At 41.7% G+C, this 26796-nt stretch overlaps 4 protein-coding genes across 4 annotated transcripts; 1 reads left to right on the top strand and 3 right to left on the bottom strand.

Annotated features, from left to right (window-relative positions):
- Positions 1 to 780: 780 nt before the first annotated feature.
- LOC127765488 (uncharacterized) lies at positions 781 to 3771 on the bottom strand. The gene is made up of 3 exons (XM_052290401.1): positions 3404 to 3771; positions 1827 to 2039; positions 781 to 1112 (listed from the first exon to the last, which is right to left on the bottom strand). Exons 1-3 carry the CDS (start codon positions 3674 to 3676, stop codon positions 1062 to 1064), a joined length of 537 nt encoding a protein of 178 aa, XP_052146361.1. The 5' UTR covers positions 3677 to 3771; the 3' UTR covers positions 781 to 1061.
- Positions 3772 to 5113: 1342 nt separating this feature from the next.
- LOC127765437 (ATP-dependent Clp protease proteolytic subunit 6, chloroplastic) lies at positions 5114 to 8635 on the bottom strand. Its single transcript, XM_052290343.1, has 9 exons — positions 8482 to 8635; positions 8327 to 8361; positions 7570 to 7639; positions 7225 to 7429; positions 6998 to 7063; positions 6248 to 6388; positions 5983 to 6036; positions 5755 to 5847; positions 5114 to 5656 (listed from the first exon to the last, which is right to left on the bottom strand). Exons 1-9 carry the CDS (start codon positions 8547 to 8549, stop codon positions 5609 to 5611), a joined length of 780 nt encoding a protein of 259 aa, XP_052146303.1. The 5' UTR covers positions 8550 to 8635; the 3' UTR covers positions 5114 to 5608.
- Positions 8636 to 15577: 6942 nt separating this feature from the next.
- LOC127765858 (uncharacterized) lies at positions 15578 to 16480 on the top strand. The gene has a single exon (XM_052290818.1). The coding sequence runs from the start codon at positions 15593 to 15595 to the stop codon at positions 16265 to 16267; it is 675 nt and encodes a 224-aa protein (XP_052146778.1). The 5' UTR covers positions 15578 to 15592; the 3' UTR covers positions 16268 to 16480.
- Positions 16481 to 20643: 4163 nt separating this feature from the next.
- Positions 20644 to 26169, bottom strand: LOC127767278 (nuclear transcription factor Y subunit A-4-like). Its single transcript, XM_052292556.1, has 7 exons — positions 25940 to 26169; positions 24364 to 24470; positions 24122 to 24275; positions 22358 to 22488; positions 22206 to 22280; positions 21758 to 21925; positions 20644 to 21403 (listed from the first exon to the last, which is right to left on the bottom strand). Exons 2-7 carry the CDS (start codon positions 24424 to 24426, stop codon positions 21041 to 21043), a joined length of 954 nt encoding a protein of 317 aa, XP_052148516.1. The 5' UTR covers positions 24427 to 24470; positions 25940 to 26169; the 3' UTR covers positions 20644 to 21040.
- Positions 26170 to 26796: the final 627 nt, after the last annotated feature.

Raw genomic sequence — 26796 nt, 5'->3', positions numbered from 1 at the left:
AATTCCAAAAAAATACGAAATTTAGTTTTCAGTACTTTAAGTTTTGAAAGGTTGTATAAAAATTGATGGTAGAAAAAAATTGGGTTAGTTAGAACGGTTTTAGTGCAACTTTAAACAAAATTTTCAAAGGAAAAATATTTCTGTGTATACACATATAAAATGTTTTACGTGTAACTTGGACCTTCAACTATATATTACGTAGTAGAATAAATTTATGAAATCTAGTGAGTCAATGATATTATATACTATTTTCCTGTTTTTAAACTAAGCATTTTTTAAAAAATTGATGATCAAAGTTGGTTTGAGAAACGTCAAAAGTTTCTCTCTCTGTCTCTCGCTCTTACTTTCTACTCCCCCGTCCCTAAATATTTAACACCGTTGACCTTTTTTTAACATATTTGATCGTTCGTCTTATTAAAAAAATAAAAAATTCAAGTAATTATTAATTTTTTCCTATCATTTGATTCATTGTTAAATATACTACTACTACTCAAGTTTTTGAATAATATTCACAAAAGTTTTTGAATAAGATGAACGGTCAAACATGTTTAAATAAGCCAACGGCGTTAAATATTTAGGGACAGAGGGAGTATATTACAGTTTGTTTCTAGGTAGACTACTGGAACAAACATACAGGTCGGTTTTTTCCTGTTCTTGGGACCTTTAGAATAAAAGGATGTTCTGAACCCTTTACAATCCATACACGTTTACACATATTAACAGCTAAAGTTTTCTAAGGTTGACAACAGGAACTCAAACAGCCAAACCCAACTTCCTGTATAGAGCAAGTAGCTGTAGTTTTATATTTAGATCGAAACCCGCTAAAGCGCAGCATGATAATAAAATAATTCGCTGTATTTTATCACGGCAAGCTTTTGCTTACCCACGTACCAAGATAAAATAGCATTACAGAGGGCAAGAGACGCAATTTTTGCACTAGATGGCACAAATAGATTGAATGCCTGTAATACTACTACAAGGGAGCTCCCAATTCTGCACTAGCTGACGGGAGTGACGGCGCAAGATGTCTGCAATGGATCGTCAGGTTTAACTATAAAACATTACTTCTTCAACTTTGGACTACCATGTTCATTACTTCTAGTCTTTTCTTCCTGCAAAATGTTAATTGGGAATAAGGAAATCAAACCTAAACATCAAATAGATCAAGTGGCTAAATTCATATTAGCAACAATATAAGATTCACTGAAATTTGGCAGCAAAATGGATCGTTCTCTAGAAACTAAATCATTATGCCATTGTTTCTGGAAGCTTGTTTCAGTTGTTTGTATCTTGCTACATAATTTGTTCAGCTCCAAGGATAATTCAAGTCTGCCGACAGATTCATTCTATTAAATTTGCTTACTGTGCTTCTATTGAACTAATTATATGTTTGTTGTGTAAAGCACAGTGTATACAATTTACACTGCAAGACGTGAATTAGACCAAAAGCTATGAGGGATTATTGATGAAATTTAATACAAAATTTTTAAATATGCTTAGGGAATATTCATCACCTTAAATCCTAAAAAATTGTAGTTTTGCAGCATGATTTTTGGAAGGCGTTGTTCAGAACAGTTATAGATTTAAAAGTTCAAAGCCATCAGATTTATTAAATGCAAATGTAAACAGTTTGATACTTGCCCAGATCATTTAAGCCAGAATCTCTCATGAATGAGAACACCTTGTGTTCAAATTATCATTATCTGTTTACGTTGGATAAATTTATGAATCAACTAGGTGTGTCTCGAGTGCAAATAAAAGTATACATCGTGTTTAAGTACATAAGAAGAGGGATTGGCCAGCAATGAATTCTGGCATCATCATACCTCATTCACTGGCTGCTCCAGTTCAAGCCTGTGGGCTGACATTCGAGCTATCTCAGAGATGGCTGCATCACGGACCTGCATATCATCACCAGCAAGCTCTTCGTAGGCAGCCTCAAAGGCTTCCTGCCAGAATCGTGGAAGTCGGACCTCATCACCGGTGCGTGTGTACATGTCCCACATTCGACCCACTAATTTTTCCCTCTCCTCCATTTCCTGTGCACAATAACCTACCAACTCAGCTGCTTATATTACACAAAGAATTTGAGAATAGATTTCTGCTGCAAATATTAATACAAGGAGTAGCACGATAGTTCTTCAATAACTAGGAAATCATAGTGCAGGAAGTTTTATCGGACCTCCAGAAAAAGAAATGGATTTCAATCCAAGCTATATACAGATAAAAAATAATAATAATCACGCTTTATACACATAAAAACGTCATGCTCTAGGGTCCACACATACTAAAGTTAAACAATGCTGTTTAAGGTATGTTTGCATCTTAGGCTAGAGGATTCCAAGCCTTGCCTACAGCAGGAGAAAAACTAGCTTTGACAAGTGAGACAACAAACATTTACAAACAAATAAAAAGGCAAATAGTCAGCTGGGGCAAGAAAACCTTCACATCAAGGCACAACATCATCTTCTCCCATGGTGTGTGATCATTATCGACCGCATTCCTAGCAGCCTATGGCTTATGTTCCATCTCATCCATGGACCATGGCCTGAGAAAAGCCCAAGCTGTCATCTGTGCCCCTAGCTAATGGCAGAGCCCTCAAACCTCGATGCAGACTTCGGTTTTGTTACCAATCAACCTTAGTACTTGACTATGTCGCTCTGCATGCCATATCTCTGACACGAATCACCAAAAGTTGGCTGCAGTCACAAAACTGCTGACTTCTATATTGCAGATCATGCAAGCCCGACTACATATTCAGGTTTAATCTCTATAATATGTTATGTAAGAGTACGCTCTCCTGATTTTATTCTAAATCACATCTAGGGCCATAGGAACTACATATGCTTGTATCACATATCATAACTAATATCAGAATATAAATTACTGTTCACACATCTTGATTCTTGAATCACTATTTGTTATGTAAATGTTATGACAGTTGACCAAACAAACTAGCTTTACTCCCACGCCACAGTCCAAATAAGCTTTTTTTTTTTAGCCTAAGCTAAGCAAGTTAGACAAAAGAACCAAATGTACCCGTAGCATCGATACGCAGTTCCCTGTCGTAAACAGCCCCAGATTAGCTAGTACAAAAATGCTGTGAAGTCTTGAACACGAAAACAGTAGCATTTGCATTCAGATACAACCTTTCTCACTTAATTACGACGACAGTTGTGCAAATATTTTTTCCTGCATTTTCCCACACAACAGTCAAACAGCCAAAACAAGAACACACTTATTCAGAGACCTCCAAGCAATACCGATAGCAATTCACAACTGTTTCAAATTCAATTCCTACTCAAACAAGGCATTGCGCATATAGACGAGACCACGCAGCAAGCAGTTGGCAATAAGCAAAAGGGGAAGAAGAGGGGAGTGGAGTGGGAGGTAACGAGCGTACGAGCGAGTCGAGGTCGTCGAGGAGGGGCGCGTCGAGGTCCTCGGAGGCGGTGGCGGCGAGGAGGAAGCGGCCGGAGGACCAGCGGAGGGAGGCGGAGGCGGCGGACATGGACCAGAGCGCGAGGAGCGCGATGGCCGCCAAGGCCCACACCTTGTACCGCCCCTTCCCGAACGGCGGCCCCGCCTCGCCGGCCCCCGCCGCCGCGGAGTAGTACGGGATGGTGATCTTTGTCGCCGGGGATGCCGCGCTGTCGGCGGCGGAGAGGGCCTTCATTCCGGCGGCGGCCGCGGCGTCGGTGGCGGTGGCGGCGGCGTCGCGGCGATGATGAGCTGTTTTTTTTTTTCCGTTCCGTTTGGTTTCCTCCGGTTTTTGTAGCGTAGTGAGGTTGGCCGTGTGGGCCCCGCTTCCGATACAACGCCACTAGTGATACAAGTGGCAGAGAGCCAGAGAGTGATAGTGGGAGGATACTGAACTTTTTTTTTTCTTTTGGGGAGAATTGGAGGATACTGAACTGAACCACTAATCGGTGTGACAAAGATCATCATGCAATTGCAACAGCATTTGAATTTTTTGAATTTTTAGTTTTGATCTCACCAAAAACTCAAAGGAAGATTTTTTTTTTATTACTCCCTCTGTCCCAAAAATATAAGAGATTTTGGAGGGATGTATCACGTCTTAGTGCTACTATGAATCTGGAAAGAGTAATAGGATGTGTCACATATGTCGATGATATGGACCCGGGGGTATGCGAAGTGAGGAGGAGTTACCTCCCGATCTAGCCACGTGGCCCTACAGCCTGGCCCTCCCCCCGCGCCTCCGAAGACGCAAAGGCAGCCAGGGGGCCTCGGGGTGCCACGTCACACCCCTCGGACCCTCGCGCTGCCTCGCCCCGAGGCCCTCGGGCAGCTGCCATGTGCGAGGGGAGCGAGCAAGGAGGAGACCCAGGCTGGGCCGCCATCATTGCGCGGCACCCCAACCGTCCCTCACCGCATTTAATGCGGTAAGGGCGAACGTGCGGTGCGGCCCGTTTGACTCACGTCAATCAGGCGTGACCAGACTGTGACCGGCCTGTCGCCGGTCACGTCCGATCGGACGGGCGGCCGTGCCCCCACGTTTGCCCCTGTACCCAGCGGGGTGGAGGCAGGTATGTCCCGTCCCATCGAAGCATCATCCGGAGCTCCCTCCACATGAGAAGGACCGCCACAAGTCTTCGTTCATTTAAGAGGGAATGATAGGGCTGTCACCCGTGTTAGGCGGGGGGCGGCGCTGGGTCCCGCTCAAGGACGGATTGCTACTTAGCTTCCGGGCGAAGGCACGGGTCGTGGTCCGGTCAAGGTAAAGTGGGTCCCCCTCTCGTGAAAAAGTAGGTAGAAGCGGTGCATGTAGTATCCCCTTGGACTATAAAAGGAGGACCTTGCCCACCGAGAAAAGGGACGACGCTCAGTAGACTTGAACTCTAGGAGGGGAAGAGCGAGAGTGCTCTCCGGAGTTTAGGAATCTTTGTAACACTCGACCATAAATCCCACACACAGGAGTAGGGTATTACGCTCCATAGCGGCCCGAACCTATATAATCTTGGCGGCCGTACGCGATCCAGAAGCACTCAGGGCGGATACGCGATCTCGACAAGCGAGTTTTTTTCCCCCGGCCGAACTCACAAAAGGGGATCTCACGATCTCCCGCTAGAGAGGATCACCCCTCGACAACATCTATCCAAAATCTCTTATATTTAGGAACGGGGGGAGTATTTATTTAATTTGACATATGTGAAGTGTAAAATCTCTCCTTGTCAACAGCCCATCAGCCCATGTGTTGGGTTGGGTTGGGTTGCAAACTTTGCAATTGGAACACAAAAGTTGCACACAGTCTGGAATCAGCTCATGGGAAAATCTACGGAGTAATAACTGATGTTTTGCTGTCTAAAGGATCATCTGGTCTACACTAAACATTAGCAGGACCAATGCATTGAGACCATAGGCTGGCGGCATGTAAAACCAGATCCAAAAAAGAAGAGCAAAAAATCACACTCAACGCAGAGATGTTTTGCTCATAGGAGCGATGGCGATGCATTCAAGTCTCGCAGATCCAGCCTCCTGTCATTGGAGTCCTTGAACTAGAAGGACGGCGAAAATCTCAACTTCAGCTCCAGTTTCACAATCCTTGTACCAGCCTCTGCTAATCAAACTGTGCCTAAGTGTTTGTTTGTTAGTATCTTGTTTCCAGAAGGGCATCAACTAGTCCAAAGTCCATGGCCTAGGGTAAAACCAAAAAAAGAAGGGGGAAATAAGTTATAATTCACATGGCAAATGATGATTTACTTTCTTCTGATACATTTAAGAGATGAAAGTTACTTCAGATGAAGACATGAAACGATCCCTCTCTGTCCACTGTTGTACCATATCCAAGGTTTGCCCAGTAAAAGCAGCAAACATCTTATCAACTTTCTGCATCCAGATTTTTCAGAAGCTTTAATCGCTTAGAGAGCAGAATCAAGAGAAATTCCTTACCCTCATCAAACATCTAATTCAAATGTACACTGATGAAAATGTAGAACTTGTTATCTATCACAAAACACTTACATCACGAGCATAAATGGTTTCCCCAACCTGTCGCCTCACCTCCTCCACATTACCCTGCAAATCATCCAATTTTTAGAATAAAAAACAAACTTCAAGTACAACAAACACAAAGGCAAGCAAGTATGTCCTAGCAAGACTGTATATTGTAAGTTTCATGTGGCCAGCTAAAATGATGATGCTTATTATTTACTGTAGTCACAATGTTAGAAAATCATAATGCACCCGCTGCAGTAACTCAGAAAGGCAGAAAGCCCCAGAATCATACCTCTGATCCACCTTGAGGTTGATGAATCATTACTCTAGCATTTGGCATGGCGTAACGCATTCCCTTCTCACCGCCGGCAAGTATAATTGCTGCCTGGCTAGCAACAACACCAAAGCACACTGTTCCAACTTTGGGCTTGATCTGCAATAAATGGTTCATGCGTTAATGCAGAACAACAAAAAAAGATTAATATTCTGGGATTTATTTATCAGTAGGCGAAATTGTAGATAAAGTATTTGGTTATGGAAAACTGGCATAACAAGTAAAAACACAGACAAATCTAACAACTAACAAGGCTGGTCCAGCTCAAAGCCAGTTTTAGAGACAGGCATGATTTCAGGAAATGAGATCTGTTGTCTGCAGTACCAGACCAAACCCAATTAGCACAGTCTCAGCATGGCAAATGCTCATGTCTAGTATGTACTACAATAAAAATATAAGAATACAAATGTTGCAAGCACTACCATTGATATGAGATATAATTTTTGCCTAAATTACATTAGGCTTTCCTGTAAATGCTATATCTGTGCTATATTATAAATATAAATTCACTAGCTAGGGGTATGCATAATGTGGAAGATACAAAATTTTGAGATGCATCTATAATGTGTTCTCGTCCAACAATGTAAATATTAAATTAGATGAGAATAACTCAGAAAGCATCCACAAGAATAAATATAGGTGAATACAATCTCTGAAATTTGAATGCATGAAGGACATGGAAAAAGTAGCTCAACATAGATGGCATACCCAGGACATGCAATCATAAATTGCTAAGATGGAGTAGAGACTTCCGCCGGGGCAGTTCAGGTAGATCTGGCAAAACAGAATTATACAAAAGGAGTTATAAGATATAGAGCAACACACCTGTGAGCTAAAGGAGCAAGCCAAGGGAGTGAAGTTGAGCAATCAAGAGCTGCTGCAGTGAACAATAGGGTAACTGTTATGATCTGAAAAACACAAAAATAAACACTAACCAGAATATCAGCCTCTTCATCAACAGCAGCAAGTGTGACAAGCTGTGATATTACACGCTGTGCTACTTGCGAGTTAATATATTGACCAATGAAGATAATGCGGTTCCCCAACAATACAGTTGCCAGATCAAGAGCACCAGCAGGAGTCATTATGGCAGGCATTAAAGGTGGATTTTCATTCTCTGATGCTACAATTGTATTTTTCCTGTGAAAAAATATTTACAATATTACGAATGAATAAAACAGGATTCTGATACACAGCACAAATAAAACCTAGATGAGCAGTTTCAAATCAGGCAATGTATCCTCATTGTATATCAGGCATGACAGTTTCAAATATATCACCTCAGAGAAGAATGACAATGTATCCTCTCGTCCAACCTTGAAGAAATACCAGGTGGTACAAATTGTAGACCTAGGTGTGGAAATTTGAGTGAGAATGCAACTCAGCACATTTGCAGCAATATATCATGTGAAAGACAGATGGACTAAACAGTAAAGGAATCCAAAAAACATGTCCAAAGAAAAGTTTGCGCTCCGCATATCCTGTCATTATGGCATGTTGAGTTGTGCTAATACACCATACTGAGTTACTGACAAACACAATAACACATATACAGTCTGGAAATCTCATTCAGCAGTTTGCTAAAAGGCCCTAAACTAATTTCAGAATCAGACCAAACTGAGGTGATATGTTATATGCAGGTTATCGTTTCTATACATATCCGTTCAACCAAGCACATCCATTTTTCGTGTACTTAGTGAGCTAATGCTGATGCATACCAGACATTGGCCCAGGAAGGAGTTGACACTGGTTCAGATAACCCCAGGTCGGCATACTCTTGGATAATGCCGACATTCAGAGGTTCTATATGCTTTGCAAAACCTACCAATGGCGACTCCATAAAAAATTGGCACAGAGAAAGACAACTAGGAGCTGATGGGACGGCTGCCCAAATGGTCATGTTCTAATATGTGCACCACCATGGACAACATCTCAGTAAAGCTTATCAAATCAACGATCAAATTCCACCAAACAGTCCTGGCCTAACGAGCTGACCAAGGGAAATGGTTTGCTAAACCAAGGGTTAGGAAATCTCACCTGGGAGAGCCACGCCTGATTTGGCTCCGCTCCGCCTGAAGAAAGAAGGACCAGATAGAGGGTGAGGGGACAAGAACGGGGGAATCCATGAAGAGAGAAGCGCGGGGCGAGCGAGCGAGCGAGGGAGGTGGAAGTTGTAGTTCCGTGGAGCTCACCTGCGGGAGAGGAGGCGGGTCGGGGAGGCGCGGAAGGCGAGCGGGGTGGAGATGGCCATGGGCGCCATTGGAGGCGGAGCTGGAGCGTGGGAGGGAGCCGAGCCGAGGCGAGGACTGAGGAGTGAGGAGGGGAGCGAACTGGGGATGAGGTTGGACTAGTATGGGCTTGGGCTGGGCTGGGTTAGGGTTTTCTCATGGGCCTAAGTTCTAGCCCATCTATGTGTATGGGTTGGAATTATTATTATTATTTTTAGGAATAAGTTCACCAGAGGTCGCTCAACTTAATAGCGAGATTTTTTTAAGACCCCTTAACCACAAAACCAGAAATGTATACCCTAAACTCATCCAAACCGTGCACACAAGGTCCTATGGCAGTATATATGGGTGGTTTCGCTGATGTGGCATCATAGTCAGCAAAAAAAAATTAAAAAAAGTGGGGGACCACTTCTCTTCTCTCTTATCTCTTTTGTTTTTCTTCTCTTCAGCTCTTCTCTCCCAGGAGGCTGTCAGCCGGCGGCAGATAGGGGCGAGGCGATCTGGCGAGAGAGAGGCGACCAGTCGCGCCGGTGTGAGATGGGGGATAGGAGAGCTGCTGCGCTTGCCCGCCGCTTGCCGCGGGATTTGAGGCTTCCTCTGCCGCCGCCAACACCAAGCCCATCTTCACCGGCGTCCTCCTCCTATTTTTGGCCCCGCCCCTCTGCAGGGACCCTACTAACAGGGGAGACGGCGCGCCCGCGATGGCCCCGCTGAGGCTGCCGAGGAAGCTGTATGTATGGCCTGGCATCGAGGGCTTCGTGCGACAAACCGGTCGACAGGATTTGAGGTCCCCTCCACCGCCAACGACGTCGAGTCCCCTTCGCCGGCATCCTTCTTCCACTTCCACCCCCACCCCTCTGTAGGGACCCCGACCGCCACAATCACCCTCCACGTGCCTATACTCGACTCCTGCGAAGCGGTGACAACAGTGACAACAGCGATGGTGCAAGGTGCGAAGCATTTCTTAAATGGACCTTTTCGCAAATTTTTGCTTTGTGCTTTCATCTAAATTTTATTTTATTTTATTTGGTCTTGTGAATGTGTGTTCTTGTTTTGGTCTTCCGGTTCCATGCAAATCTTTTTGTGATTAATGCCAAAAGGGGGAGAATATTTGAGGATCCCACATTTGATATGATCGTTGATATACAAGGGGGAAAATATTCTAGGATCCCACATTCATTTGGTGCATGTCTTGAAAAGAAGCATACCATCATCTACCATAGCATCCAACATGCACCATATACACAAGCATCACATGCATGGATATAAATCAATTGTCAATTTCTCATATCATGTTGATTTATATCATTAATTTCACCCTTCATATCCAAATGTGATTATTACTAATGGATTTGTCATCAATCACCAGAAAGGGGAGATTGAAAGTTCAAGTGCCATTGATTTGATTTTGATGATTAATAACAAATCCAATTATGTGAGACTAATGTTTTTATAAGCATTTCTTTGCCTAGTCTCATGTGGATATGAAAGTGGAGTGTTGGTCACAAGGATGAAATGCATGGAGATCAAGCTATATGTATCACTCTTTCTCTTCATGTACATATTGATATGTTTGTATATAATATTTCCACATGATTAGCATATGCATTTGAGACTAATGTTTTGTTTGAGTATTATCTCTTATTTAGTCTATTTACATTGAGAACGTGGAGATGATGAAGGTATGTTTTTATTTTAATATCTATATTTGAGAAATGCCTTCTATTCTTGTATAGGATAAGCTCTCAATGTTTAATATCATGCATACTCTTGCTTCACACAAATATTTTGTATGCATACATTTAGGGGGAGCAAATCCTATACTTTAGTTATGCATGTAATCGATCTAAGTTATTCACCTTCATTTAATTGAGATCTTTACATTTGAACATATATTTGAATATATGACACTTGTGGTGTTGATTAATACTCATCATTTATTCATATCTTTTTATACATGCGATCGGTTGGTCAACATGTGGAGGTTGACAACAGGATCATTGGGACTAATAATTTTATTGAGTTGAATGAAAGAAATAGGTCCCAAGGATCACAAAGGTGTTGATGCTCAAGTGATACAATTACACCTAACAATACCAAGAATGACAAAGTGAAGATATTGAAGATGTGTGATAGGAAGTGGCTATGATGGCAAGACGGTGAAGGGCAAGCGATGCTCGGTCGCGATGGACCATGCGGCGGTGAAGGGCAAGCAAGAGGCTTGGCGCCGAAGAACCAAATCCGGTAGTGAAGGGCGAGTGACGGCTTTGTCATGATGGACCGTGCGAGACCATTTGAAGCTACAAGTAACTGCATAAATCATTTGAAGAATATATGGTGAAACGGTATCGGCATTGGCGTCCCTCAAGACAATGAAAGAAAGATGAAAAAAAGGCATTCCTAATGGTATAATTATCTTCTTATTTACATTTAAGTTTAGGAATGCCGTACTATTAAGAGGGATGCAACGTCGAGGTGTTTGTGTATGCCTCGATACTCAAAGTGACCTATCATAGTGATACCTCAAGAGAAACCCAAGCATTAACCTATCCTTTGAGTGGTTTTAGACCTTCTTTTTGGTTGAGTTGGGTAATCCTCTGAGTGAGCTTTCCATAGAGTCCAAGTTCATCAAAAACGGACTCCCGAGCGAAAAGTTATAGTCGTTTTACTCTATGCTTTTCGAGAAGTCCGAAAAATTACCGGAAACTCCGAAAATTTTTCGGATAACTCCGAAAATTTTTGGACATTCCAAAAATGGCTGCGAATCTGAGATTTGCTTCTGTAAGTTTTCGGACTTGTTTGAAAAGCATTTTCGGAAACTCCAAAAATTACAGTCTTGGCCTCCAACCTCCAACGACTAGTTTTTGAGAGGCTCGGGTATATAAACTCCTCCACCCCACCTTTGAGTGGCTGCTGCTCTTGGGGAGTATTAGACACATCCAAAGCCAAATAGCCATCCCCATTTCCCTACCTTTGTGGTGCCTCTTTGTGAGTGGGATTTGAGAAGGGAAAAGAGTTGGGTTGAGAGAGTGAGGAGTTGAGAGCTAGTGAGCTTCACTCAATCCTTTGTGGTGCCTCTTTGTGAGAGGGATTTGAGAAGGGAAAAGAGTTGGATTGAGTGATTGAGAAGTTGAGAGCTAGTGAGCTTCACTCCACACTTTGAGCACTCGAGTTCATAGCAAGCAAATCTTCGATTGTGTTTGTTACTCTTAGGGACTAAGGTCTCCTAGACGGCTACGCGTCGCTGGTGAGCACCCAAGGTTGTGGTGTGCCACGGAAAGTTTGTGAAGGCTTCGATTTCGCCTCTGCAAGGGAAGAAATCAAGAGTGAAACCGATGAGTGTATTTGTGCAACCTCGTGAGGAAAGGGTTGAAATAGGCCCGGCCCTTGTGGCTTCTCAATGGAGATGTAGGATCCGTGGATCCGAACTTCGGGAAACAAATCACACGACTCCTCTCTTAGTTTGCCCATTTGTGCATTCTCTCATATTGTGCTTGAGCTTATTTTTACCCGATCTACTTGCATGCTGAATTGATTTAGTTGGTGACCTTATATATTGTTTAGATACCTTATTTGTCACCTTTTGATTCATATACATTTTGTTTATTTGAGCTACAAGTTGATAGCTAGTGTTTTATTCCATTATCCGCCGAACTTTTCGGTTGAGACCGGAACTTCCAATCTCATATCGAAAGTTCCTATTTGAACCGAAAGTTCTCATCATTCTAATATGCTATGAAGTTGTGATAATTTTTAGGAACGCCTATTCAACCCCCCCCCAGGCAACATTAAGGTCCTTTCAATTGGTACCAGAGCAAGGCAAGGTCTCTCATTCCGGGCTTCACCGCCTTGAGAGAAGATGTCGACAAGAGGTGAAATGTTCCTAGAACTTCTTTTGCTAGATGGTTCAAATTACATATCTTTGAGTACTCGTGTGCTTAATGTGTTTAGGGCCATGGGTCCTCATATAGAGCGAGTTGTAGATGTGAGTATTTCTCCTCCTAATGATAAAGAGCTATCATTTGATGAGGAAGAGAAATGCACACATCTCAATGCTCAAGCTACTAATGTTTTGTTTAGTGCTTTGAGTGAAGATGTGTTCAAAACCATCATTCTTAGCACATTAATTTTTGTTGGAAACATAGTAAAAATACAGGCACCCAAAACCTACCCCTATGAGCATGTTCGAAAAACTGGGCCGGTATATTTTAAGAGTGACGAAGTCATCACGGGCTTCTCATTATCGATGGGTACGTCGCCTAACACTGAGCACCAGTGTCAAATCTAGGATTTGAGTTGAATGGACTGATTACACCACAAGAAACCTAATCAGTTGAGTTACGCTAACCTCGGCTCAGCACATTAATTTCATTTTACAAGAATCCAAGCATTTTTAGCAAGAACGGGTATAATAGCAGACTATAAGCCAGCTATAAAAACATATCGATGAGATAAAAGAGGAGAAAGAAGAGCAGCGGGCTACAGATTTGTAACCAGCTGTAGTACGGACTTGAAAGACGCAATGTGTGTATGGCAGGTGGTGGGACCAGGTATCAATTGTGTAGTATATGTTTATAAGTAACTATTGTATGTATTGACTATTAAATTGACTATAGATAATTTAGAGCTAATAGTTGGCTATACTATTAAACTTGCTCTAAGTCAGATGCATAGGAGAGAAATATAAACAATTTAATATTTACGGTAGTGCTAATCCGCGCGTTGCGCGCGGAATATTAGTTCAAGCACCGCACAACGCTCCCTCCTTCCGGTTTTCCCTTTTTTACCACCTCACCTTTCCTCAGTTCGTTTTTTTCGTTTTTTACCAACCCACCTCCCGTGTTTCTTTTTTCTCTTTTCCATTTTGTCGTGCTTCATCAAAGGGCCTGGTAAAATATTAACCATCCAGACTTTTTTGTTTTTGTTCATTCTATCCAGTTTTTCTGTTTTCGCATTTTTAGTAAAATATTTACCGTCTAGTTTTTCTTTTCGAGTTTTCTGTTTTTCTAGTGTCTCCCCACGTTTTAAAAGTAACGAATTTACTCTGTGGAGTTTTTCCATTTACTCTCAGCCTCACACATCTGTTAATTAAAAGTAACAATTTTACTCGCATGAATGCCCTCTTTAAAAGTAACAAATTTACTTGCATGAATACCCCCACATCGTACGGCACCATTCTAAGATGGTCATAAAAGAATTACTACCACCTTATAACGCTAGTGATTCTTTTACTAGTGCTATAAATATTGTTTAGATTTCGTGATCTGCGAGTAAAACAATTACCACCCTCCTCTCAATATAGCACATGATCTCGTAGTCACCGTGTAGTAATATGTTTACTGATGTATTCAATACACAGTATAAGAGTAAAATTTGAGACCAAGAGTATTGTTAATATGTATCACAAAATGATTGTGCGAATGAAAAAAGTACAGGCTCAATCACACACGAATGATAAAATTACTCACAGGTGAATCAAAATAGAAAAGAAAAAAAATAATTCAATCAAAAATCCATCGTGAAGCTGGGATCCTTAGTGGCTTAGCTAGATCTTGCTATAAGGATGGAAAGGTTGGTCTGTGTCTTGTGACTGATAGTGGAGAGGGCAACCGGGTGGTGAGCGGTAGTCGATGATGGAATCATGAAAGGATGTAGCGGCGTGGTATAGAGATGAGCTCGACGTTGTGCAGTAGCAGCCATCCATCATCTAGCAAGCACAAAAAAAAATGCAAAAACATTATCATTCATGTCATAGAGACGACGAGAAAAAGAAAAATAGCAAACAACCTCCATCACCGGCGGACTCCACCCTATCCTCTGCGGCTAGTCACATGGAGCACAATATACAAATGTAGGACTTGTGCAGCCCATCAATTTAGATAAGGTAATATTGGATATTGCACGTTAATTTAATTGGCAAAAAGAAATTGGGGCTTTACGCGTGAAGGTGTAGGAGAGTATGCAGATGCAAATTGAAGTGTCATTTTCTTACTTGCTTCTTCTGTCAATGTCGCCGACGTGGAGCAACCACTTGTTGTTGCTCTTGGCCCAGGTGAACACATCCTTATTGGAAAAATAGAATATATACCGAAAGTAAGGAAGTTGTTTTTATTGAAGTAAATTATTTACTCTGATAATGGTGGGAGCATGATGATGAGACATAGGGTGGGATCGGAAGTAGGGAAGTTGTTTTTATCGAAGTAAATCGTTTACTCCGATAATGGTGCGAGTGAGGATAATATGACGTAGGGTTAGGTGGGCCTGGGCTAATATATGTTTGGCTAGTAGTATCTCTATAATAGTTAACTAATAAGTTGACCAATAGAAAATATTTTTCACTGACCTTAATCTTTTTTTTTTGAGGGGACACTGACCTTAATCTTTCTTAAAAGGAAAGTTTGATATGGAGAGTACTAATATGTACCCCCTCCGTAAAAAAAAATCAATTTCTAGCATCCCAAGATAGTATTAGTGGAGAGTGGAAATGACTATAATGCCCTTAATTATTGAAAAAAAAGTAGTAATAGTGATAGTGATAGATATATAAAGGGTATTGAAGGAATAAAACTTCACGTTTTATGTGCTGAGTGTAGGTAGGATGGTAGAAGTTGGTTTTTTTGATAAAATTCAAACTCTAGAAGTTGAGTTTTTTGAGGGTAGGTAGGATGGTAGAAGTTGGATTTTTTTTTTATAAAATTCAAACTCTAGAAGTTGAGGTTTTTCTTGGACGAAGGGAGTACTCATCTCGTCCCATAAAAAATAGTATAGGATATGACATATCATAGTACTATAAATCTAAATATACATATGTCCAGATTCACAGTATTAGCATATATCATATCTCGTTATTTAATTTTTTATGGGACAGAGAGTATTTCATTGTTTATACACATAAATATCCGTGAAATCCCCTTTGGAAGAATGTCCGCATAAGCAAAATTCAGCATTCACCATTGATGTGACGGATCAAGTTGTTAAAAAAAAAAGAAGAAAAAACCATGTGCGCGCGTTTGAGAGACGAAAGCCGAGCCGAGCAAGCTGATACGGATAGGCAGCCGCTGATCGAACCGCGCATATGCCCATTGTTTGTTTGTTTATCCGTCGTAATCTCTCGCTTACAAAAATATCTCCCTTCTTCTCCGCATCACTCACTACTCAACTAGTACTACTACTAGTAAGCAAGCAGCAGATAAGCACCACTCCCTCCCACTCCAACCACCACATCAGCATCAGCAAGCAGCAGCAGCAGAAGCAGATCGATCGATCGATCGCCATGAGCGTGGTGATCCTGGACGGGTCGACGGTGCGGGGCTTCGTGGCGGACGACGACGCCTTCGCCCGCAGCGTCGACGCGCGCTTCGAGGCGCTGGACGCCAACGGCGACGGCGTGCTGTCCCGCGCCGAGCTCCGCCGCGCGCTCGAGTCCTTCCGCCTCCTCGACGGCGCCGGGTTCGGCTCCGCCGAGCCGGCCCCGCTCCCCGCCGAGGTCTCCGCGCTCTACGACTCCGTCTTCGAGCAGTTCGACGCCGACCACAGCGGCGCCGTCGACCGCGCCGAGTTCCGCGACCAGATGCGCCGCATCATGCTCGCCGTCGCCGACGGCCTCGGCTCCCAGCCGCTCCAGGTCGCCGTCGACGACGAGGGGGGCAGCTTCCTCCTCGAGGCCGCCGAGCACGAGGCCGCCTCCATCGCCGCCAAGATCGACGCCCAGCGCGCCGCCGATGCCGCCGCCGCCGCCGACGCCAAGTGACGCCGGCCACGTCATCGCAACCGTTGCATCGGATCGGGCTTGTTTTTTTTTTTTTTTTTTACTCTTCACGTGTACCGTGTCCGTGTGTGTCGAGGTGTCGGTGTACGTGTACGTATCACAGGTGGCAACGTACCTCTCTGCTACGCTTATCAAACTGGAGACTACTCTGCTTTGAATGGAAATAAAATGATTTTCTATCCACTCTAAAAAAAACGTCATTTATTTGTACTCATTGTCTTTTTCTTTTTCACGCTACTCAGGCCTTGCTGAGTTGAGGAATTTTTTTTTATGGTTGTCCTATCGGATATACACGAATACACATTCGAAGTATTAAACGTAATATAATAATAAAACAAAGGCACAAATGTCGCCAGGGAACTGTTAGACAAATTTATTAAGCATAATTAATCTATCATTAGCAAATATTTATTGTAGCACACTTTTAAATCATGGAGCAATTAGCTAGGTTTAAAAGATTCATCTCGCAATTTACACACAATCTATATGATTAGTTTTTTTCTATATTTAATACTTCATACATATGTCCAAACATTTAACGTGACATGATGAAAAGTTTTTATTAGGAAACTAAACAGAGCCTAATTTTTACTACAGTAAGTCTTTAGAGTTGATGCTGATCTATCCTAGGAATGCTATCTGGCACACATACGTAAGTAATGGAACTCGCACGGGTTAGCTGGCGTCGCCTTCACTGCGCCACATGTTTTCCATCTCTCTTTCCGCAATGTTTCCTCCATTCTGGCGCCGCTTTCTGCGATTTTTTTCTCTATTTTGGTGTCCCTCCACTCAGCGTGCATTTTTCATTTTCTTTTGCACTCTTTCCTTTTTTTCTTTGGAAAAGTCCATTATACACCCTCGAACTTTTATGCTTGTCTGAAATACACCCCTGAACTACGAAACCATGTATAATACACCCTCTAACTGTCAATACCGGATACTTGACCCCCCTTGGGCTGTTTTACCATGGATTTTACACACGTGGATGACATGTAAGATGCCACATCAACCCTTCGCCACGTCAGCACTTATGATTATGTGGGCCAAGCCCATATTGCTGGGTTGTTTTGACGTTGCTTTTTCACGAGCGGCGGCGGTAGCGGCACTGCGAAGGCAGGGTTGAGCGGTCAGTGGCGCGCATCTCCGACAAGCAGCTGCGGTCGTCGGCGGAGGAGTTGTCGCAGGAAAGTAGCAGCTCCAAGCCGCTGCGCGCGGTCGTCGGCGGAAGCCGCGCACGACCGCAGAGATGGCTAAGCAGGGAGCAAGGAAGAAGCAGCTCCGACACAAGCGCGATATAGACCTCGTCACCTCGACATCTCTTGTGACCTGTGTGTGATGCTTCTCCTGTTTATCACAACTACTCATATATACTACTCCCTCCGTTTCAAAATATTTGATACCGTTAACTTTTTAAGTACGTGTCTGACCATTCGTCTTATTCAAAAAATTTAAGTAATTATTTGTTTTTTTATATCATTTGATTCATTGTTAAATATACTTTCATGTACCCATATAGTTTTACATATTTTACAAATTTTTTTAATAAGACGAATGGTCAAACATGTGCTAAAAAGTCAATAGTGTCAAACATTTTGAAAACAGAGGGAGTATTACTAATCTCGGCAAGCTAGTACGTTGTGCTGCTAGCTACTCATCTTTGCAGTCATGAGCATGTCAATCCCAAGGCTAAACCTGTTCGGCTTCCACGCCTCCAAGCAGGACTGCAAGAGACGACGGACTAGCACAAGCACGAGCAGGAGCAGGAGTAGTACTCGACTGAGCCGGAGAACGCGCTGGTCTGCGGCAACGGAGACGGAGCTCGATCGCAGAGGAGGAGCTAGGCGGCCAGCGATGATAGAGCTAGCTCGTAGACGCCGGTCGCGCCGACCACAGTCTGATGGAGGCGAGCCCGCTCCTCATTGAGTAAATCTCGAGCTTGCTTCCGCCAAGCTCGGCGAATGGGTGCGCCAAACTCGCGGTGGTCATGGCGCTCGAGCTCCTCCCCGCGCGTGTATCTTCGACGAGCTCCGCCTCTCCACTCGGAGCTGCTTCGTCCCTGCGCTGCTCCCTTCGCCGAAGAACGCCGCCCCCACTGCCGCCTCCGCCACCACCGCCGTAGGTGCTGGAGCTCGATTTGGTTGCAGGCGGCGAATCTGCAGCTCCGTCAGGGACAAGATGTAGCAATGAGCTTGCCGATGGGTGTGCGGCGGTCCTCGCTGGGCAGATGGATGAGCCATGCGCCCATGCCGAAGGAGAGAGAAAGAGAGAGAGATAGAGAGAGTGGGGAGGAGGAAGAAGAAGGATCGGACTGACATGTGGGACTAACTAATCTATATAGGTGGCATCCTAGTGTAAAAAACCCGAAATTTTCACATCTAAGCATATGCAACCTTCTAATTCCAAATATGAGTAGGTAATGGATGGAGTTCTATTTTTAATCAAGAAGCCCACAGGTGTGTGTGCAGTGGTCTTCCATCGGACTTAATGTCAAACGAAATATAACAAACTAATGGCTGCTGATCATTGGATAAATCACTAGCTCGTAGCGTCTTGTTTAGGTCTAATTGATTGTTTGTCGTCAGAAAAGAAAATTTTATTACCATTTGCAATTGGTTGGATCAACCATTACGAGATAGGGCACCGTGCCGTCATGCCGTTAGTCTCGAGCTTTCTTCGTCTTTTTTTTTTCTTAATCCATATTTGACTTGGATGTTGTTTTCGTTTTGAAAATTGGAACTGTAGCGGTCGGTTGAAATATAATCCATCTGCTTGGATCATCAAAATCATAATATTATGTGTGCTAATAAATCTTAATTTGTTTCACATAGAAGCTGCATCAACAAAGGGTAATTGTAATACTAGCGAAACATATTAGTGGATCATTTGCTTTGTGCCTGCTAGCTAGTTTGATTAGAAAGAGAATTCAGGACAATACATGCTCACATTTGGAATTATGAGGTCGCATGTGCTTAGATTAAAAAAAATCGGTACAAAAACAGTGTAGAAAACCACTTAAGGGGGCCTTTTGCACAGTATTGAAAGTTTGAGGGGGTCAAATGTCCGGTTTTAAAGTTGTGGGGTGTGTTTTAGACAAGATAAAGAATTAGAGGGTGTAAAATGGAGTTATCCCTTTTTTTTTAATCTGCAGCACACGTGTTTTCAAGTTTTCAAGTTGAAAGTTTTGAAATCTTGACTCGAACACAAATCTAAACTGAAAGTTTTCAAATTTTGAGTTGAATGTTTCTAAATCTGAGTTGAAAGTTTTCAAATTTACTTTCAAATCAAGATTTGAAAGTTTCAAATTCTGAGTTAAAAATTTTTTAGTTTCGTGTTGAAAATTTTCAAATCAAGATTTGAAAGTTTTAAAAACTGAGTTGATTTTTTTAAAAATTTAAGTTGAAAGTATTCAAATCTGAGTTTTAAATCTAGACTTGAAAGTTTTCAAATCTTAGTTAAAAAGTTTCCAAATCCTGAATAAATCTGATTTAAAAGTTTATTCAGTCAACTTAAAAAAAGGAAAACACACGCGCATGGCGAATTTTTATCCCAAAGAAAAAGAGGGAAAAAAAAAAGGAAACGCACGAGGAGATTTTTTTTCTTGATATGAATCTATAACAACACGCAATAGAAGGGCGCACAGCTGCGCCAGTTAGCCAGCTGGTGCACGCGCCTATTAGTAGCCCCCGATCTATCCAAATAAAAATTAAGTAGTATCAAAATTTGGCATTATCAAAATACTAATACAGCTTCAAACCAACCAAAATGGCTATCAGGCCACGTTCGGTATTCCATTTTGGTACAACTTCCTTATTTTTCATTAGCATATGCTTCATGAACGGCTTAACAATATTTTTCATTATTTAAAAAAACTTTTTATATAAAAGTTTTTAAAACATTCAAATAAACCAGTTTTTGTTTTTCTAATAATTAATACTCAATTAACCCTGTGCTAATTAACAATACGTTAATGCAAAAGAACGCTTTAGTTCGTGAGTGCTAGAGTTGGAGAATTTGTCAAAAACCAGGTACAGGATTCCCAGTTTTGCACATTTGCTCACTGGATTCGGCAACAAGCCTAGCGTCAAAAATCGGCCGGAGCGGATTTGCCACAAACTGTGGGTTACTCCGGTTGTTACCGATGACCATATGCACTTGTAGCACTAGATAAATCAAGAATATGCATTTACCATCTTGCAATTAGCCTTTAAAGTAGTGCTCCCTCTCGTTGCATATGGAACTTGGGTCTAGGTTTGTGCAAGGAATTAAGCAAAATAGTTCAATTGACTAGGTTATCCTTGAGTTACCAGACAAACAAAAATACTAACTACAGAAGTAAATGCAGATAACACAGCAGCCTATAGCGTTTATAGATCAATTTACAAAAACAGGTGATTGATTACATGTGGCAAGGTTCTATAAAACCATGACTGATTACATAATTGGAGGGTTTTTAAGGCAACTTGGTAATGGGTATACACCAAGAGTATAAGCAAAAGGCAATTAGGTACATCAAAAGCTTCAGGATTTCTGTACCCACAACATACAAATTAGCCATCTGCTCGACAGTTCGTTCAGTCATAGCTTACAATAAAACAAACTATAAGAGTTTATCTGACAGGTTGCATTGCATATAAACTGACAGCAGATTATTATCAGGTAGATACTTCATAAGCCAAGGATGAATTGCCACGGGCACACCGGAGTGCGCCAGTGAGGGTAAACCAGAACCGCCCGTGTCCCGTGATCCTGAGGTTTTCACCTCATGACGGGGACACAGTGGTTCTGGTTCATTGTGGGGTGGCGATCAGCGGATGCGAAGCTGATGTGCTCTTGGTGAGCCAGCATGCCGCCCCCAAATGAGATGCTGGAGATCTCGGAGCCTGTCGGTGTCGATGGCGAGCAGGATGTGCTGTTCTCTGGGCACAGGTTCTTGCCAAGGACAACGGCACCGCCGCTCGTTCTGGCTCTACCTGTTGGAGACTGAGCTGATGCCGGTGGTGGCTTCTGCTGCTGCTGCTGCTGCTGCTGTTCCAGCAGCTCCTTTTTGGTAAGGAACCGACCACCTGATCCGCGGGCTCGCTTCATAGCATGACGATGTCGAGATTCATGGAGGTAAGGCTGGGAACATAATGGCATCACAATTATTAATACAATATAGAAAAGTGTAGTTACAGACAGCAGGCAGGAAGGCACGCATGCAGGAAACAAATGCAACCAAACAAGGACTAAACATAAGTGGCTACAAACAAAAACTAAGAATATTAATTTTGAATCATTACAGAAAATGTAACTGCCTCTATTGATGTTTGCAGGTAAAGGAATGTTACAAGCATAAAAGATACATCTGACATCACTAAAAAGGACTAATCAATGAATAGTACCTGGAGGATTAAATCATCTAAATATGACTATGTGACACTGCCCAAGCTTGTAGAGATTGCTAGGAACAAATATGAAATGCTTCAGCCATACCTTCCGACCTTTCACCGCCTTATTTTGGGCCTCCAATTTTGCACGCGTTTGCCTTCTTCTAAGGATCGCATTGTATTGCTTTGCATTGACAAATATGGGCTCTTCTACAGAAGGATCAACAGGCAATGGCATCCTAGAGTTTGCAGCACCAGTAATTTGAGGATGAACCTGTTTGATAATACACAAGAGTTTAATACCACACCACATATATTTTGCAGGTTTTCTTCTATGCCTATATATTCTTCTAGGTTTTTCCACTGGGCATAGTCTTCACTAAATGTCATTATTATTTGAAAAACTAAATTTGTAGCATTCTCCTATAAAATTGGTGAGAACTATTTGGATAATTTTCATTTCCATTTGAAAGCATTTGTTGCTTCTGTTTGGATAAATAACAAAGAAAATAAAACAAAAGGAGGCCGAAAATTACAGCCCTATCTTTACTTACAAATGCATGTGAAGTGTATCCTGTTAATACTCCACCATAATATGGATCAGTACCATATGGATAAGAAACACATGCCTGGAAAAACACAAGAACAGGTAAACTAAACATAAGGTTCAAACATAGTAGTAGCACTAAAGATTATGTTAACTTACAAAAGGCTGGTTGTAATCGAACTTTGAAGGAGGAAAGGCAGCTTCTGTGTTGCCCAAAGACAATACCGACTTAGTGCCATGGTCCCGCTCCCCACAACTATCATTGTTGTTAATATCTGAGGGGACAAACACTGTCATACAATAAGTGATGTCAGCCACTTGTTCACCTTAGAAACTGAAGTGATTTCTTATCTATACTATTTCAAAAGAAGCAAATGGTGGTGGTTTGTGGTGAATCTGCCACCACCCCCACCACCAATTCCCTGCTTTTTTGCGAAGGTAAAAACAAGAGTGTGGGTCCAATGGGCCCACTTATCAGCTGAAAGGTATATACAAAAATTAAGAGATGAAAATAGGTAAAATGTGATGACCAACATGGGTTGATGACAGTGTTCTTTTCTTAAATCCTGTACCAATGCACGGGCAATATGCTAGTAAATCGAACAATTGAAGTCGGTTACATGTGCCACTCTTTAAGAAGAGCATAGCCCAGAGCATAAGAATTGATCACATAATAATGCACCCTCTAGTTATTTCATTTATTATGTAGAATTTTAGATGCCTAATTGATACAAACAGGAAAAGAACATGAATTGTGAACACGGGGGAATGCACACAGTGATCTCACACATACCAATCTGCGTAAGATCATATTTTGTTAATTCTGGATAACAAAGATATCGTATTTTTCAAAATATTAGAGTGACAACTTAATTCGCCATACTGAATTACATTACCATATATTTGAAGCCTGACCATTTGAAGAACAGATTTTGCTTTAGCGCTCTACAGGTGCAAAGACTCGTGATCTTTAAAGCAATAATGCTCAAGATCGAGACAATCATCATTTGAAAGGCTAGCATGATTTATTTCACTTATATACAACAACCACCCACTTGGCCAATCAACAAGAAGAAAAACTAAGTGTTTCTTTCATGTGGGTAGAAACATATCATTAGATGCATAATTAAATATGATTTAGGCCCGTGAATTTACATACAACATTCCAAACCAAAACATTGCTCCGTCCTATGCTGCTCAGATGGATTCCAAAGCAAAGATTTTTCTTTGGTGTATTCTTCTGACTACATAGTTTTGTAGCAGGTCTGGTTGCCACAGACGTGAAAGTAGACAAATGAACGCTATGTAAAAGCTATGGGCAGGGATAATACAGAAGCACATCTAAATTAATTCCTATAGGGATTAGGGTTAGAATAGATATGGATTAAAACTCTTATCTGCCCTTAAGTAGTAGTATATTTACAATCTTTCACCAAAATAAAGCAGGGAAGTAGGAATAATAGGTGAATGAGCATCATTCAAATGCAATATACTTCTTTTGTTTCAAACTTAAAATGGATGATATAGTCACAGAAGAATATATTCTGCGTTTCTGCAATTTTAGCCAAACCTCTAAGATTGAATACGACATTTTCTCTCACTGGCATAAAAATTTCACAATGAAACAAAGTTTAACCCTATCATGTTATGTGTGGTGACTGCATTTTTTGTTCTCTTTCATAGTCTTTTTATCAGAATATTCTCCCTTTACAGCTTATAACTCATATGGCACTGAACCGAAATAATAGGAGCAGGTACCAAAAGAAATTGTTTAGCTGCTTGAGAGTCAATCATGTATGTGTGTGTATTTCCAGAAACAGCAAATTACTAGTTCGAGGCTTCAAGCAAAACCACCACAAAATTTGATTGGGGGAAAGAATGCGTTTCTGGTATAGATGATGTCATTGAAGAAAAATGTATTACCTGATTGTGGTGAGGTGTGTTGTCCGTTGAGACTGCTGTCACTTACTGCAGATGCTTCTTGGTGAGACTGCCCAGACTTTGTTGGTGACGAGTCACCATCAGAGTTCCTCTGAACTAACTGTTTCATTGGATAGTTATTCCTGGCCAGAAAATCCTATTCACATAGAAGTGAATTGGTAAGTTCATTATCTTCAGTTTAATAGCTATGATTCAGTATCACACTGTGTGGAATATGTACTTACATAGTTGGTCTTGGCCATGCATTGGACAGGATGATTCTCCATTTCTTGCAACAGCATTATCATTATTAGAAGGCATTACTCAAGATCCACAAACATTTTCTGTCCTCCTATTTTGAAGTTCAGAAAATTTTCAGGTCAGACTGACAGTGGCACATAAAGAAAGCCAAGTTACTAGATAAATTAGTACCTTGAATTCGGTTTGTATACTATCCACATACAATGATTAGGGATTAGGTTGTACAAACATCCAAACTCAGCTGGATGAACAGTTGAAAATGATCGAAGCATAAAATAAATCAAAGAACTATTGTACGGCCTCTACAATATCATTAACAAACAATACTATGTCAACTTTATGATGGATTAATCTATCTAGACAGTACACCTCCAGGATAAGAAGTAGAACTCCTGAGCAGCATCATCTACCGGGCTATAAATAAGAAAAAACAGTGTCCGCGTAGCACACCGGTAGTTACCAATGTAGAACACAAAAAAAATCACCCTAAAGCTGACCAAGAGCAAAGTACAATGACAAATCTAGGCTACTTCAGATGCTAATGATCAGCATGTCCTATGACCGACAAGATGCTAAACTTTCTTCAGGACTACTTTCAACCACAAGGTTGCTGTTAAGTTAGAGACTTAAAGTAATGAGTAATCTTCTACTATGTACTATCTCTAGTAATTACTTCCCTGTACTATCTTGCCTACGGAAGATACAACTCAATCATTCAGAAGATTTTGATTGCTCCAAGACTTCAAGTACTAAACAGCGGAAAAAAAAATCCCACGTTTGCATAGTACATCAAACTTAGGAGAACTCCGCTTTTCAGGGGGGAAATAGCAACTGAAATCCGCCAAGAATTCAACCAGGATAACCTATTTATCATCACACAAAGGCAATCTTGCTAAAGAAACTTCAAATATTGGCACTAATTCCTCTGTACCCTAAGCATCCACTTTAACGCAGAACTAAATCAGAAATGTCAATTAAGAACCGTACAGTCCATCCAAAGTCAGAAGCTCTGTCTCATTTCATTGGCAGAGAAGAAAGTACACAGCATGTACCCAAGAAAAGGGGGGTAAGCACTGAAAAACCATCCAGATTTTGAACTTGAAAGAACACCAAATCCAGCAAAGAAAAGGTGAAGCCAAGACTCCTCAGTCTAGCCCACAGACAAAATCAAAGCAGCAGCCTTAAATTCCTGAAAGCCTCATACGAGTTGTACTTCTTTGTTCATGCAAAACAAATTCTGAACCAAAGAACAGCATATACAGAGAAAGAGTAACAAACCAAGAACCAAGGGACATAGCTATGCTCCCCCTTACCCCAAATCATGCGGAGATCCAGCTGAAACTGAAAGTAGAAGAAGGAAGACATGGAGGGGGGGGGGGGGGGACATGAGCAAGCAAGAAGCAAATCCACACCCACCCAACCCAAAGCCGCAAGTCAACAACTTCTACCAAGACACATGCAAGCGCCATAATCCAGGAACCCAGCCCCATGAAAGAATATCTTGAAAGGGGAACAAATTTGGAAGTGAATCAAGTGGAAGCACAAGAACAAGAAGAATACCTCTCTCTTTCTCTCTCTCCCTCTCTCCTCCCCCAATCAAGACTCTCTCTCTCTCTCTGGGGAAAGATCGAGGGCAAAGAAATGGTGGCCCTACTACTACTAGTGCTGAAGCATAACGATGAGGCTGCTTCCTCTGATCCTCACCTCCCCTCTTCGGCTCTTCCTGCCAAATATGCACTAGAGTCTCTCTCTCTCTCTCTCTCTCTCTCTCTCTCTCTCTCCTTTGTACTACTATTGAGTCTTTCTCTCTCCTATGTGTATTTAGGGGGAAAAAAAGGATTATGTCACGCTCTCGCCACTACGGCACCACCATCATACATCATCCACCGGAGAAATTCTTAGGTGCACACAGCCACACACACACACCATCATTACCATATATTGGTCCATGGAGAACCCAGTGCGCAAGTTCTCGCCGAATGTATGAAAAGTGTGTTTGCATGAACGCGTTGGAAGTTGATCTACGAACAGATGATGACTTGACTCCATCTTTAAAAATGACGGCAATTCTATGAGGGCATCTTTAGCAGTACTCCCTCCATTTACTTTTCATAGATATATTTTTAAATCTGAAAAAATTATTTTTATAGGCATACGAAATATTTTAATCCAACAACCTATTATCTTAATGACTTTCTTAGATTTAGTGCGTGACTCTATTCATCCATACAAGATTTGCTACATGGGCATCGAGAAATATAAATATTAACGAATCACTTGTTTACGAGGAATGACTAGTATATATTTAAATAGATGATAAGTAGAATTACTTATCCTTGGTCTGTATGTTAAGATGAAATATGACTATCAAAAGTAAATGGAGGAAGTATAAATCAGCTATAACTACATGTGAAAAA

The sequence above is a fragment of the Oryza glaberrima genome, chromosome 3 (assembly GCF_000147395.1).
Source record: "Oryza glaberrima chromosome 3, OglaRS2, whole genome shotgun sequence".
Taxonomy (NCBI): Eukaryota; Viridiplantae; Streptophyta; class Magnoliopsida; order Poales; family Poaceae; genus Oryza; species Oryza glaberrima.
The sequence above is the reverse complement of the archived record's forward strand: the minus strand, read 5'-3'. Positions and strand labels throughout refer to the sequence as shown.